Here is a 15,661-nt window from a genome sequence, read left to right on the forward strand (position 1 = left end):
CGATCCCCGCGCGCCGCCGGAGCGCTCCCGCGCCTTCGTTTCCGTTTACGCTTTTTCGATTTCGCATTTGGGAACTCAAGTAAGATTAGCCTCATTCTCATGGATGGGAAGTGGTAGGTAGTAGGTAGCTAGGTGCCGCGCGTGGGGTGGTTTGCATGGCTGAGGTGCCTCATCGATCAATTACCCGCCGTGCCTGCCGCCGTGCGATGACCGGCTGAAATGGCGCCCCGATCCTCGCTGCAAGGCGCGGACTGTTTACTGTTGACCACCGATCCATTGATGATTTTAATTAATACTATAATAGAATGTGATGGCCATGGTTTCTGACTTTGACCAGTAAAATGAATGCATGTGCGTTATATGCTCTTTCACCATGGTAAAATGCGGGCGGACATCGAAGTGTGTGGTCTGAAGTAAACGATTGATTGAAGTCCTTATTAAGGCCCTGTTTGATTCCAAATAAGTCACCAATTTATAAGTCGAAAAGTGTAAAAAGTGACTTATTTTGCCAAACGAACCCAACTTATAAATCACCCCAACTTATAAGTCATAAGTTGCTCCACCGCAACTTAAAACTTATAAGTCACCCCCTTTTGCATGGGTCCCACCACCTTTACATAAAAAAACAAGATGGGAAGATGTGCTCAGGTGACTTATAAATCAGGTGGCAACCAAACAGGTGTGACTTATAAGTCACTGGTTTTAAGTCACCTGACTTATAAGTCAGGTTACTTATTGGAACCAAACAGGCCCTAAGTTATTACATGTACGTAAGTGTCATTGAGCTGAGAAGTGTACTACTACTCTTTCTATCTAGGTATATAAATCATCTTACCAAAATCAAATAATCCCAAAACACTTAGAATCATATTATTGAAACTCACAGGTACATCCTTCATTTCTCATATGCTTCACCTCTTCTCTTGGGTAAACTCATATGCTTCACCTCTTCTCTTGGGTAAACAGGGACAAATGACAACGAACGTTGGACCTATCCTTTCTGCATTCTCATAGACAAGTGTCGCAAATCACTTCTGGCATTGGATGTTGAATGAAACCATTCTGGTGGTCTGCTATCTGCTGGGCTCTCTCTCTCTCTCTCTCTCTCTCTCTCTCTCTCTCTCTCTCTCTCTCTCTCTCTCTCTCTCTCTCTCTCTCAGGCCGGAGTCAATTACGTGTAGTCAGCACTTACAAAAACACCCTTAAACAGTGGCGGAGCTAGATGCAGACTACGCCTGGGGCTGTGCTATGTTAAGTGATAAACTTCTATGATTTTCTATGCTTTGCATGAAGAAATTACAAAGAAAGTTGTTTCTAGGCCTGGGGCTATAGCCCTAGCTGCCCCAGGCCTGTCTCCGCCACTGCCCTTAAAAGAACATGATGAAATAAGCACCTTTTCTCTTATGCACTTACCTCTATTTTATTATTTTTCTATTCATTTTGTACATAAACATCTTTTAAATACATGATGAAATATTGTAAATACACAATGCACATTTCTAAACTACATGCTGAATACATTTTTAACACATGATTAACATTTTTTAAACATAAGATAACATTTTTTAATAAAGAATGAGCATTTTTATATGCAAGATTAACATTTATTAATACTCTTTTAGGAAAAATCACAATGACCACTTTTTAGATACATGCCGACTTTCTTTACGTAGTGAACATGTTTTCACACGTGATGAACACTTTCTCAATCCATGATGAATATCTTTTAACCATGATGAATATTTTGTAAACTATAATTTTTTATTGCACTAGCAACTTTTTATATGCGGTGATTTTTAAATAAATTAGCAAAATAAAAGTATGTAACAATATATAAACACCCCCTTGATTTGTGCCATTCAAATTTGGGAGTGGCTTTGTCTCCCTTACAGCTAGAATGGGCCGGCCTAAGTAGTTTATTGTAGGTTGGTTTATTATCCTTCTCTATTCATAGTTTCATTCATTCTTTCTTTCTTTTGTTCATAGTTTTGTGATGTTTTAGATCCATATTAATGTTAGGATTTTAAAACCATGCATTTAGAAATGTAACACAGTGTAAAAATGTGTTAGATTGATTTATAAAAAATATCGATAGCATTAAAAAAATGGCATCACATTTATATAAAAAGTTCACGTGTTTAAGATGTATGTCGCATTTGCATAAAACATTATTGTAATTCAAAACGAATGTGTAACACAATTAAAAAATGTATGCAAAAATGAAGAAAATGTACACACATTTGAAAAATATGTTAGTGCCATTTTTTAAAGGTTTATACATTGTAAAAAATGTTATCCTAGTTTTAAGAAAATGATCCATATGATTGATAAAATGATTCAACATGAATTGGAAAATTGTTTAACACATATTCAAAAAATAAAGAAGATTTAGAAAAAATGTTAATCATGTATTTAATACATGTTAAACATGCATGTAAATAATGTTTCAGATGTATATGAAAAGTGTACAATGTGTATTTATGAATTAGACATTAAAACATTTATTTTTTAAAAGTTAATCATGCAGTTGAAAAATGCTCAACATATATACAAAAATCATCATGATGTATACTATAAATGTAAAATGTGTATGAAAAAAGTGGACACGTGTTAAAATAAGAATAAAAAATAAAAAATAATAAAAGTAAAAGGTAAAATACAGAATCCGAAGCAAACCTATGAAAATCGAAGAAAGAAACAATGAAAACCGAAGACAACAACAGAAAAAAAGGAAAAGGAAACACCAAAAAAACATGAAGGAGATCAAAACAATAATAATATGATAAAGTAAAGCATAGAGATAAAAAAACTCGCGTTGCAGCTGTTGTACTAGGCTGACCAAGTAGCACCCGCACCAAAGGCGATACCATGTTAAGCGTAGCAATGGGTGAGAAATAGCCCTGGCATTCAACTTTCATCTTTCCTCGCCATGTCATCCTAGGCCATCATCTTTTACGTATTGTACATCTATGTCCAGCTCTTAGGCCTGATCAACCCAACGTTCACGATAGATGGGATGTTCAGCTATTATGCCCGATAATCCCAACATCGGAGGGAAGGAGAGCATGGGTGGGCTTTTTATTTTTTTATACAACCACGTGCCAACACTGTCTGTGTCGTCGCAATGCATGTGACAACACAACAGCGGATGCACCTGAATTCTCCCTGTGGATTGTGGCCGCCGTGCTCCTCATGTGAGCTGCCGGTGCACACATATGGGTCGTCCACCTAGGGTAGACGTAAACGAGGACTCCACGCAGACTTGCAATGCCGATGTATAACACTCCCTAAAATTGTGGCCTTCAATTTTCAATTTTGCTCGATATCTCGTCCTAGGCATTTCTAGCACTGTTTGTCTCATAAAATGTATTTTTACAATTTTTTTAAACAATTATGCAATACAAAAATATATTAACGTGATTTAAAACAATGTACGTGACATTATAAAATGTTCACATATTCCAAATAAATGTTCATGACATTAAAAGAAATGTTTAAAAAATGTCAGAAAAAAATTCGCGTAGTTTAACAAATGTTTCATACTATTAAAGCTAATTTTTAACATATATTTGGATTTGTTTGAAGATGTAGTCAAAGAATATATTAAAAACATGTAATTAAAAAATATACATCATATATTTGAAAAATATTTTAACATGTATCAAAATAATGTTGCACGTGCATAAGAAAAATGTGCAATGCGTACTGAAAAAATAGATATGTGTTGAATAAAAAGAAGAAAGGAACCCGGTGAAAAAAAATGATAGAAACAAAAAGCCGGGCCCAGAAGTCGGTAACTTTCAAAGCTCCTGCCCTCTGACATCACAGATCGTAGCATAGTTTCCCTGAGAAGAAATACTCCACACTTTCCACAGCGCATGAGTTTTTTTTCCTTTTTTTTTTCGGGAATCCACAGCGCATGAGCTATCCATCGATAGATCGCTGGTGGACTTTTGAATTTTTTCTTTTGATAAACAACCACGCACCGGCACCGTCTCTGTCGCCACAATCCTTGTGACAGCACGGCAGCGCATGCACCTGGATTCTCCCTGTGGCCGGCTGTGGCCGCCGCCCTCATGTGAGCTGCCGGTCTACTTACCAACAGTCCCAGGATTCCTCTTCTCCTTCTTATCACCAACCCCGGCCCTCCTTGTGTGGCATGTCATGTCAAACTTTGGAAAATAAACTAACAACTCAGGAGATGCATGGCAAGTTCGTCGTCCCGGTAAGAAACGGCAAACAGTTCCAGCTATTCATCCCATTGTCGAATCGAGCTGAGCAAGATTCATGGCCGGTGCTTACTACGAGGAAAGAAACACGGAGCGGGTCGATCCGGCGATCCGATCTGCGAGAAGAGCACGCAATTCTAGCTGAGCGATCCAGTTTCCAGTGCACGTGTCACACGCTCCGCCGATTCGCTGCACCGACCTGCGCGCACGGTTAAAATTGTGAAATCGATTCCACTCGATCGATCGCTCACTCCCGCTACGTAGTTAAGTACCGCGCGTACAGTGTACTGTATGTTGCACAAGAGCTGGGACTACCTTTCACGTTTCACCCTCACAGTCTCACTGCCGATCTTGAAAAATGGAGACGCGGCGTAAACCATGGAGCTTTATGCTGCTCGCCGTCGTCGTCGCTGAGGCGTCGGGCTTCGTGCCGGCGGAGGCGGCGGGCTGGTCGAAAGGCTCGGCCACGTTCTACGGCGGCAGCGACGCCTCCGGCACCATGGGTAAGTTCGCCGGCCGGGTGCGCGCTGCTAGCCTCTGTTTACTTCAGAGCTACCAGCAGGTAGAGTGGAGTGGTTAAGCAGTACACGAAGTTTTCAACGCGTGCGTGCATGGATGCAGGTGGCGCGTGCGGGTACGGCAACCTGTACTGGACTGGGTACGGGACGGGGACGGCGGCGCTGAGCGAGGCGCTGTTCGGCGACGGCGCGTCGTGCGGGCAGTGCTACCGGGTGACGTGCGACCACGAGGCCGAGTCGCAGTGGTGCGTGCCGGGGAAGTCGGTGACCGTCACGGCCACCAACCTGTGCCCGCCCAACTACGCCCTCGCCGGCGGCGGCGACGGCGGCTGGTGCAACCCGCCGCGCGCGCACTTCGACATGGCGCAGCCCGCCTGGCTCCACATCGGCATCTACAAGGGCGGCGTGGTGCCGGTGCTCTACCAAAGGTACTGCTTCACCATTGGATGGGCGGTTTGACTTGGATGGATGGATTAATCAGTGTGTGATGTTTTACTTTTGTAGGGTAGCGTGCGTGAAGCGGGGAGGGGTGCGGTTCACCATGGGAGGGTTCGAGCACTTCCAGCTGGTGCTCATCTCGAACGTGGCCGGGACGGGGGACATCAAGGCGGTGTGGGTGAAGGGGGCGGGCACGGAGAGGATGCCGATGAGCCGGAACTGGGGCGCCAACTGGCAGTCGCTGGCGGCGCTCGCCGGCCAGGCGCTCACCTTCGGTGTCACCGACACGGGCGGCCAGACCGTCGTCTTCCCGAACGTCGTGCCGGCGTGGTGGAGCTTCGGCCTGGCCTTCACCTCAAGCCTTCAGTTCTCCTACTGACTCCTCTGTGTCGTACATTCAGCGGTCGGACAGGGCAGGAGAACGAGTTCCCTGGTTTGCTTGGAGGCTCGGTTTTCATCCTGTATTTGGGTCCGTCCAATAATGGTGCAGACTAGTCTGGGTCTCAGGGTGGAAATGATGCTAGAGTAGCGTAGTCGTGTGGTCGAATAGTAGTGTGAACAAAACCTGGAGAAGCGGAGGTTGAGAGAAGTTGGAGTGGTTTCTGAGAAGCATGATTTTTTTTCCTTTTTTGAGAATCACAGTACTTGGAGAGATCTGGTTAGAGATGGCTGCTCTGGCGATTCCCCTCACCACGGCCATATCCACCTACCACCGTCACCACCGCTGCCGCTGGGCACCCCCGCACCTGCCATCGCCGCCGCCGCCACCGCCACGCACGCGCCTACCGCTACTCCACTCCACCGCAGCACGCGCGCCTTCAGTCGCCCCCATTCCCCGCAAAGCCGCGAATGAAGAGACGCCTCAGATTCTCAGATCTGAGCGTCCCCGCGTGCGACGGGCGGATCTCAATAGAGGAGAAGGAGATGGAGGAGCGCCACCGTGTGCGAATAGAGAGGACGATGCGAAGGCCAGGGCGCGGAGACACCCTGAAGAAGCTGGTGACACGGATCTGCGTCGAGGCGACAGAGGAAGAGATGGCCAGGATGATCCCCATGGATTCCTCCTCCCCGGAAGAGGTGATTTCCTGGGCGAGGGCAGAGATGCACTCACACATCCCGGAGCAGAGGGCGAAGTGGCGAGCGTTCTGGTCCCTGCAGAGCTGACCTCGCCGGCGAGAAGTCATGGCTCCACCCCATCATTGCAGCGGCGGATTTATGCCTCATCAAAACTGGAGAATCAGAGGTTTGAATTCGCCACCCCGCTTCGATGGGCTGGAGAACAAAGCTCAACCCGGCGCTGCCTCAACTTCGTTGCAAAAATCGACGCTCCTGATCGTGCAATCATGGTCCGAAAGCGCAATTCCCTGAAGTCCGCAACTGGAGAAGGAATTTCTGCTCCTAATCCTACTACAGAGAATGACAATCAAGGCCCACAAAGCACTACCAGTGGGGGGGGGGTGGAAAAGCTTGCTGACATGAAAAGGGGGAGAGGCGTGGAAGACGACCTGGCCTCACGCGAGCACTACGGGCAGTTGTGGGAACAGGATATTAACCCGGATCCCCATCCTCTCCTAGTCTGGATCCGAAGAGACCAAACCCTACCCTGCTCGTTCTCCGCCGCCGACTGCCACCCAGCGTCGGAGAACGATTCCGCCACCCTCCCATACATCACCATCAGGGGAGTTGATCCAAAGTTGTGTGAAGAAATCAGAGCCATGGCAGAAGCGCAGGGGAGAGGGCACGGGCGAGGAAGAGGAGGGAACCCTAGAAGCAACAAACAGGGGGGCCAAACATCAGGAGATGGAGCTCCACCCCCAGGTAATTGGCTTCAGTTTGACCCACAATACAGTCCTCCCCCCCCCCCCAATTCCAATTTGGCTTTGGATTCCCTGGAGGACCCCAGATCCCACCCCCTTGGTATCAGGGAGGATTCTTCCCTCCACCACAGATGAACCAATGGAGAGGCCCCCCTGGCGTCTAGGGTGGTGGGTAGAACCAAGATTCAGGGCCCTCTGACAGACAGTTTAGCAATCAGCAACAGAAAGGGCAACAAGGGCAGAATCCTGGAAAGCAAGGCAATTCAAGCTTTGATCAGAAGCAGCAAAAATCTGTCCAGGAGCAAGGGCTCAGTTCCTCTGTGAGTGGCAACCAGCAGAAGAAAGGGAGGAACATGGCCAAAGTAAAGCAACCCCTCAACAAATTTGATGATCTGAATGCTAGAGAGTATGCAGATGTCATATGCTATAGTTGTGGAGAACCTGGACACCACAAGACCAACTTCCCAAAACCACCTGCTTGTTTCATATGCAAAGTGGTGACACACAAGGTGGAAGACTGCCCAGTAAGAAAGAAGCCAAGAAATCCAGCAAAATTTGTTGGCAGTGGGGCTCCTGGACTTGGCTATCACCAAATTGATGTCTCTGATGTGAATGAACAACACATTGGAGTTAAGAGGAATATAGGAATTGTCTATGTGGAGTCAGGACAGGTCACAAAGAAGGAACTGGGCCATAACTTCTCATTGATTTACAAGACCAATTGGCCATGGCAGATAAGGGTACTTGATGATTGGACTTTTCTGGTCAAATTCCCACCTCACATCCCAGTTGAGAGTGTAGCCAGATATCCTCTTTTTGGCCTGCCTGGGATAGAAGGAGCCACATTGAATGTAGAAGTGTGGAAAGGGATGTTAGAACACCATAGTGAACTGCAGAAGGTATGTCTTCAGCTGGATGGGGTTGCACCAGCCTGGGCTGAATGGGCAGTACTGGAGCAATTTGCATCTGTGTTTGGGATCCTGATTGATGTTGATTGGCAAGGAAATTTCAAGTCATTCTTTGAGGTGGTCAGGATCAAGATCAAATATAAAGATCACACCAAAATACCCCCTGAAAGGCTGTTTGGCATAGGTGACAAGCTGTTCAGGATTGGGATTACTGTAGAACCACCAGAAGATGACCCAGAACTGGATGATCTGTTAGAAGATGAATTAGCTGATAATGCTAATGGCAACAAGTTAGAGAAGGACAACAAGGAGGAAGAGAATACCACTAGGGAAAAAGGGAACACCGGAGGAGGATCCACTCCCTCTCTCCAAAGTAACAAATCTGCCAACAGTACCTCAAGCCAGAACTCAAAACAGAAAGTAGTGGACTATCTGAAGCAACTGCAAGACCCAATTAGCATGGAGCAGAGCTACAACATCCTGCAAGGAATGGAGCTTGAAGAGGATGAAGATGAGATAGAAGATCTACTAACTGAAGATTGGAATGCAATGAGTAGAGATGGAGAAGAGGTGATTTTTAGCCCTCAGCTCGAACCAGAAAATGGCTCCAACCCTCAGCCCCCTACTGATGAGACAGTAACTCAGCACGGGCACAAAGATGGGAAACACAAATGGGGCCCAGTACAAGCACTCAGGAAAAGCAACAGGGTTGAGGTGGGAGGCAGATCCATGATGGAGATTGCAATCAACACTAAGAAGGTGCATAACTTGGAAGTCACTAAGAAAGACAACAAAGGTACCATTGTTAAAAACTCCTTTGAGCTTTTTAGTAACCCTAATTTCCTAGAAGTAGCTAAGAAGATAGGAATAGAGATAGATACTAGTTGTAATTTCACTATAGATGCTAGTTCTTCCAGCTCTCTGCCTTTGTCTGAAGGACAAAATGCAGGGGATTTTGAGCAAATTAATGCTGGATTGAATAGTAGTGTTGTTGTTAAGCAAAAAAGTAAGATGGATGTATTTTGCAATGTGAACCAATTAGTAGAGAAGCCTGGAGGGCCCCCAGATATTAGTAGTCTAATGGATTACCCTAGACTCACAAAAAAACCCTGGGCAAAGGAGCCTGAAGGGCTCCCTTCCCAAAAAGAACTCATAGATTATTGTGGTACTCCTGGTACCCCTTCAGAGTTCAGTGTGATCCCATCTAAGCACTTGGACCAAAGTGCCTTGTGGAACCTAGTCTCCAAAAAAGGACGGGTCAAGCACCCTAAGAAACACATGATCCAATGAATGCCTTGTTTTGAAATATTAGGGGGATAACAACCCCAGGAAAAAAACCTTGCATTATTGAAACTCTAGCTAAACATAAACCTAGTATAGTAGCTTTTCAGGAAACAAAGAAAGATAAACTCTCTGCTTCCTTTTTAAAATCTATTGGTGGGGATAAACCTTATAGCTGGCATCACCTACCTGCTGAAGGCACTTCAGGTGGTGTTCTGGTAGGAGTAGACTTGGATTTTTTTTATGTTATTAGCTGGAACTCCCTCAAATACTCTATCTCATGTAATCTAGTACATAAGACAAGTGAAAAAACTTTCAGGTTCATAGCAGTCTATGGATCACCATATGAAGAGGGCAAGGATGAGTTCATCTCTGAACTCCATAGTATGTTCATTGATGACCACCCACCCACTATTATAGGGGGGGGGATTTCAATTTAGTTAGATATCAGAAAGATAAGAACAATGGGAGGATTAACCATAATTGGAGTGACAAATTCAATGCTTGGATAGAAATTTGGAGTCTGTTAGAAATTAAGATGTCTGGAAGACAATTCACATGGGCAAATAATCAAGATAACTTGGTTATGAGTACCATAAATAGGGTCTTTTGTACCACTGAACTAGATGCAATGTTTCCTTTAAGTAGTTCTCAAGCTCTCCCTAGAACTGGTAGTGATCACACTCCTATTCTGTGGGATTCAGGGGTGGATGGTACCCCAAAAAGCTCAAGCTATAAGTTTGAGAAATGGTGGCTACTAAGAGCTGAATTTAAGGAGCTTGTGGAGAAAAATTGGTCTGCTCGTGTCAAATGTACCACCCCCATAGACATTTGGCAGGAAAAAGTGAGAATATTTAGGAAGTTTAGTAGAGGATGGAGTAGAAATGTAGATGCTGAGATTAGAAAAGCTAAGCAGGAGTTAGAAGAAGAGTATGATAAACTTGATATTAAATCAGAAACTGTGCAGCTTTCTGAGGTAGAAAATTTAAAGATGAAAGAACTCCTCTCCAGACTCCATAAACTTTGGATTGTAGAAGAAGTTAAAGCTAAACAAAGATCCAGAGATAGGGATATCCTTGAAGGGGATAGAAACACTAGGTATTTTCAAGCTGTAGCAAACCAAAGGAGAAGGAAAACGCTTATTAACAAGTTGGAAGGACCTACTGGCACTACCACAGATGTCAAGGACATGTTGGGTATAGCCACAGACTATTATAAAGATCTCTTTAAGAAAGAAGATAGAAAAGGTTTTAGAATCAATAATAATTTCTTTGCTGCTGAAGAAAAGGTCAATGATTTAGAAAACCAATCCCTACAAAAACCTTTCTCTGAAGGAGACATTAAGGAGGCCATCTTTGGTTCATACTCTGATGGAGCCCCTGGTCCAGATGGTCTATATTTTATATTCCTCCAAAAAATTTGGGAAGTGATTAAAAAAGATGTGATAGCCATGTTTGATGATTTCCATAAAGGGGAATTGGATATCTATAGATTAAACTTTGCTGTGTTGACCCTTATCCCAAAAGAGAAAGAGGCTACGAGCATGAAAAAATTTAGGCCCATTAGTTTGATCAATTGTATCTTTAAGGTGTTTACCAAGGTACTTACAAATAGATTAGCTATGCTGATGAATAGGCTTACATCTAGTAACCAATCAGCTTTCATAAAAGGGAGGTTTATCCTAGAGAGTGTAGTCACAGCACATGAGGTGCTGCACTCCACTGCTAAATCTGGCAACCCAGGTCTAGTATTAAAACTAGACTATGAGAAAGCTTTTGACAAAGTTAACCTAGACTTTCTTATTGAAATCCTAGAAAAAAGAAACTTCAATCCCCTTTGGGTGACTTGGATCAAACAGGTCACACACATGGGATCAATTGGAGTGAAAATTAATGGAATAGAAGGCAACTACTTCCTCACAGGAAAAGGCCTGAGACAGGGAGATCCTCTGTCCCCCCTTCTCTTTAACCTGGTAGTAGATGTTCTAAGCAAGATGCTCTTCAAAGCAACTTCTGACAAGCTGATTAGTGGTTTGTGTTCTGAGATAATTCCCAATGGGGTCATCTGCCTACAGTATGCAGATGACACCATCCTATTCATGGAGAAAAATGAGCAGAAAACAAAGAACATGAAGATGGTCCTCACTTGCTTTGAGCAAGTCTCAGGCATGAGGATCAATTACACAAAGAGTGAGATCATCCCAATAGAGCTTTCTCCTGAAGAAACTCAATCCTTTGCAGATATATTAGGATGTAGAATAGGGGCTTTCCCAATAAAATACTTGGGAATTCCTCTACACTATGATAAACTTAGGTGGGAGGATATACAACCCCTAATAGACAAAATCCTCAAAAGGATGTCTGGCTGGAGAGGCAAACTCCTCTCCTATGCTGCTAGGCTAACTTTGATTAAAACCTGCCTGGCTAGCATTCCTATATACCTCCTTTCTTTTTTCAAATTTCCAAAATGGGCTTTAGATATGATCAACAGTCAGATGGCCAACTGTTTGTGGAATGACTTTGAAGGAAATAGGAAGATTCACCTGGCCAATTGGCACCTAGTTTGTATGGGGAAAAACATGGGGGTTTAGGTGTGCCCAACATCAAAGATGTTAACCTTTATCTCCTTGGGAGCTGGGTAAAAAGATACATCAAAGATGAAGGCAAGCTATGGAAACAGATAGTGGACAAGAAATACATCCACAACTCCCCTAACATCTTTGCTAGTAAACCCCAAAACCCTTCCAGATTTTGGCAAGGGGTCATGTGGGCTGCTAAGGCTTTGAAATTTGGATATAAATGGGTGGTGGGAGATGGACAGAAGATCAGATTCTGGGAAGACATCTGGTTTGGTACATCTCCCCTCTCAGTCCAGTTCTGGCCGCTTTACACCATCTGCCATCAACAATGCTCTACCATAGCTGAGATCTGGGACAGCTGTGAGATTAAACTCACCTTCAGAAGGGTTTTCACACCTGCTATGATGGAGCACTGGTATGCCCTAGAGCAAATCATTAGGAGTACCCTGCTCCGAGAGGAGGGTGACTCACTCATTTGGCAATATGAAGCCAAGGAGGAATACACCACTAGTTCCCTTTATAGTATCATCAACTTTAGGGGGGTCCAGCCTGTATATATACCAGCGGTGTGGTCAATAAAAATCCCACCCAGAGTCCAGGTGTTTTTGTGGCAACTCTCCCACAAGAAACTGATGACAAAAGACAACCTGGCCAAGAGAGGCATAGAAAAAGGCCCAGAATGTGTTTACTGCTCTGAAAAAGAATCCATTACACACTTATTCTTTGAATGTGTGGTGGCCAAGCAAATATGGGAGGAAATATCAGATTTTCTTGGTGTAGAATTAGGAACTAAATACTTATCAATTGCTAGATTTTGGCCTGCTAATAAGAAGCATATCGTTTTGAATTCAGTCTGTGCATGTGTTCTATGGGCTATGTGGAAAAATAGAAATTCACATGTCTTTAACAATGCTATATGGACTGATGTGAAACAGATATGGAGAAGAGTGCTAGGACAATCCAGGAGATGGCTGATCTTGTTCGAAGGACCTGCCTTGACAAAACTGGAGGCGTTCGTTCAGAAAATCTCCTGCATCCTGGAAGCCCCACTCCAGATTCTGGCAGGTTAACTGTCGAGACGAAAGACACTGAAGGTGGCTTCGATCGCTCGCTTCTCTTCTCCCGCTCGAAGTCCAATGACGCTCCAATCACAAAGGGGGCAGCATACCAAATCTCTCCACCAAGAAGCCCTCGCGAAAGCACCTGCAAGGCGACGCTGCTCAGCCCGGTCACCCCTCTGGAGCTGGGTGGATCGCCAGCTAAACCATGGAAGAAGCTCAAGGTGGTGCCCATTACAGACGTGGCGAAGGAAATGGTGTCGCTGGGGACTGCATAATGCGGCGCGCTAACTAAAAAAGTGGAAGAAATCTGGTCTCCAGGAAGAAAAGGGAGGGAAGAGAGATGTTGGTTATTACATACTTGTGCGCAAAAAATGTAATAATGAAAAACGCTGTTTAGACTTCTTTGGTAGAGCTGATCTGCTGTCTTTCAGCTGATTAGCAGTCTTTGTAGTGGTGTTACTTTCCTGAACATGCTTGGCATGACTGTAATGGTGTTACTTTCCTGGTCTCATCTATAAAAATGGGGCCGGGGGGCTCAAAACCCCCTTTTCTTTAAAAAGAATCACAGTACTTCCACGAGAATCACAATGCTTCCACGAGAAGCAAATTAGTACTCCCTTCATCCCATAATATAGGACGTTTTTTTACACTGGTGTAGTGTCAAAAAACGTCTTACATTATGAGACAAAGGAAGTAGTTCTTATGAAAATATAGTTTTCTTTTTCAAGAAGCACAGTTACCATTCGAGAAAAAATATTTTCCTCCCAAACGTAGGAAAAACCAGGCAAAAATCAAAAAAAGAACTCCATCTACAACCTGAAAACATGTTTAGAAAAATAAAAAACCAAAACTTGAGAGAGTGCCCGACACGCGACAAGTGATGGTGTGACTCTTGTGGGAGTCCTGCAAGGGGTAACAGGTGGGTAGTTGCTTCAGAAAACAGTGAAGAATGAGTAGTACCGGGCCTGAAGAACACAATATATGTGATATTCTTTGCGCTAGCCCACCTTGGCCCGTCCAACAATTTTATGAAACTTCGCCACTGACACGTTGGTGTTGATCTGGGACCTCCTATTTCCCGAACTACGCGGGTAATAAAGAGGAAACACATGCTCCTCCTTTCCCCATGGTAGCTTTTTGCCGGTAATATGCGTGGCGACGCTCCATCATTTTTGTTTTGTTTTTTGTACTGATTTTTCTGCTTCTTTAAAACATGTTAGGGATTTCAACAAAAGTTCCGAATTAATAAAATGTTCCAAAATTCAAAAAAGTCCACAAATTTGAAAAATACTTCCAGACTACAAAAAATATTTGCAAAATTTTAAAAATGATCATGAATTTGAAATAAACAATTTTATATTTAAAAAAATATCGCAAATTAGAAAATGCTCAAATTTTCAGAATACTTTCATCAATCTTTAAAATGTTACTTGATTTTGAAAAATATTCACGAATTCAAAAAAAGATTGGGAATTTGGTAAAATGTTTGTGAATTTTGAAAATATTCCGAAAATTTTAAAGAATAAAAAAGTTACTGATTCGAAAAACTGTAAGATGATTTAAGAAAATGTCGGCAAAGTAAAAAAAAATTCTTGAATTCTAATAAAATTTCACGAATTTTAAAACTGATCCTGAAATTTAAAAATTCCTCATGAATTTCAGAAATTGTCCTCGGATTTCAAAATTTGCTCCTGAATTAAGAAAAAATAGAATTTAATATAATAAATGGAGAAAAACTAAAAGAAGAAAAAAGGAAATAAAATGTAAAAAATAAGAAATAAAAAAGGAAAAAACGTTTCTATGAAGAGCCCTCCTTTTTTTGAGGGATGAACATAACTTTATTCATCAAATGCTATATTTTGTGGGATACATAAAGGATCATGGGGTTGAATAAGCCACATGTGGCGCCCCTGAACTAAATTAAGGGAAAAAAACTTTGCTAAGCTATGTGCATCATTGTTTGAACGACGACCTTCATAAATAACCTTGTTGTTGAACTCGCTGCCCTAGGCCTGATTTTGGTGATGAATGAACCATATGTGCCTCTGCCATTCCGGTTTATATCATCTACTACTTGTTTGGCATCTGAAGCAATGACAGAATCGTGAAGAGCTAGATCTTCTGCCAAAGCATATGCTTCTTGGCAAGCAACCGACTCTAGGATAGCTGCGTCATGTACTCCTGAGACATCCAATCAAGAGCTTCCCAGGTATGTGTCGTGCTCATCACGACAAACCGCCGCAGTCGAGCCCCTTGTGTGGTATTTTGAGAAGCCTACATCCACATGAGTTTTTGCAAAACCTGTCGACGGGGCCCTGGGCCGTGCGTTGCCACTCGATGCTTGTTGGTTTGAGCCCCCGATCGACCTTGTTGGTTGCTGGTCCTTGACAATTTCCAACTCCGTCATGTACTGATTCATAAAAGCATGAGTTGCCTAGGGGCCCTCGAGGACACCTTCGTGTATAGCCTTCCTTCGCGCAGTCCAAGTTGCCCACAAGGTGATCGCTAGTTTCAGAAAAGCGTCATGCGATAATACCTGGATCATCAAGAATAGCCATGCTTTCGCTGCTGGTTCGGTTGACGCCCTCAGCTGATTCGCAAGGTCACCATCCAGTAGGAGGGAGTGCCTCCATGAGCCAGGAGCACCGCAAAATCAACATGAGCTGGTAGTTGACATGTTTCGATGTTCTCTGACATCCTCGGTTGCAGCGAATGTCTCGCGAGTCTCCAGAGAAACAACCGTATTTTTCTTGGTACTTGGACACATCATATTTATTTCCATGTGCTCCTCTCTTGTTGTATTGGATGTCCCTACTGTTTCTTCGAGCTAG

At 43.7% G+C, this 15,661-nt stretch overlaps 2 protein-coding genes across 2 annotated transcripts; both read left to right on the forward strand.

The window, feature by feature from the left end:
• The first annotated feature begins 4,550 nt into the window (after positions 1-4,550).
• LOC125554142 (expansin-A15-like) lies at positions 4,551-5,756 on the forward strand. The gene is made up of 3 exons (XM_048717742.2): positions 4,551-4,732; positions 4,851-5,175; positions 5,252-5,756. Exons 1-3 carry the CDS (start codon positions 4,588-4,590, stop codon positions 5,562-5,564), a joined length of 783 nt encoding a protein of 260 aa, XP_048573699.2. The 5' UTR covers positions 4,551-4,587; the 3' UTR covers positions 5,565-5,756.
• Positions 5,757-7,346: 1,590 nt separating this feature from the next.
• LOC147976533 (uncharacterized) lies at positions 7,347-13,105 on the forward strand. The gene is made up of 2 exons (XM_087520893.1): positions 7,347-8,706; positions 12,705-13,105. Exons 1-2 carry the CDS (start codon positions 7,356-7,358, stop codon positions 13,103-13,105), a joined length of 1,752 nt encoding a protein of 583 aa, XP_087377019.1. The 5' UTR covers positions 7,347-7,355.
• The last annotated feature ends 2,556 nt before the right edge of the window (positions 13,106-15,661 follow it).

Source organism: Triticum urartu, chromosome 4A (genome assembly GCF_056163025.1).
Source record: "Triticum urartu cultivar PI428250 chromosome 4A, HENAU_Tu73, whole genome shotgun sequence".
In the NCBI taxonomy this organism is placed as follows: domain Eukaryota; kingdom Viridiplantae; phylum Streptophyta; class Magnoliopsida; order Poales; family Poaceae; genus Triticum; species Triticum urartu.

Coding starts and splice junctions, on each gene's coding strand:
- LOC125554142 (XM_048717742.2), top strand. CDS start 4,588: ATGGAGACGCGGCGTAAACCATGGAGCTTTATGCTGCTCGCCGTCGTC. Junction 4,733..4,850: donor CGACGCCTCCGGCACCATGG/GTAAGTTCGCCG, acceptor GCATGGATGCAG/GTGGCGCGTGCGGGTACGGC. Junction 5,176..5,251: donor GTGCCGGTGCTCTACCAAAG/GTACTGCTTCAC, acceptor TTACTTTTGTAG/GGTAGCGTGCGTGAAGCGGG.
- LOC147976533 (XM_087520893.1), top strand. CDS start 7,356: ATGGCCAAAGTAAAGCAACCCCTCAACAAATTTGATGATCTGAATGCT. Junction 8,707..12,704: donor CACTAAGAAAGACAACAAAG/GTACCATTGTTA, acceptor GATGTGAAACAG/ATATGGAGAAGAGTGCTAGG.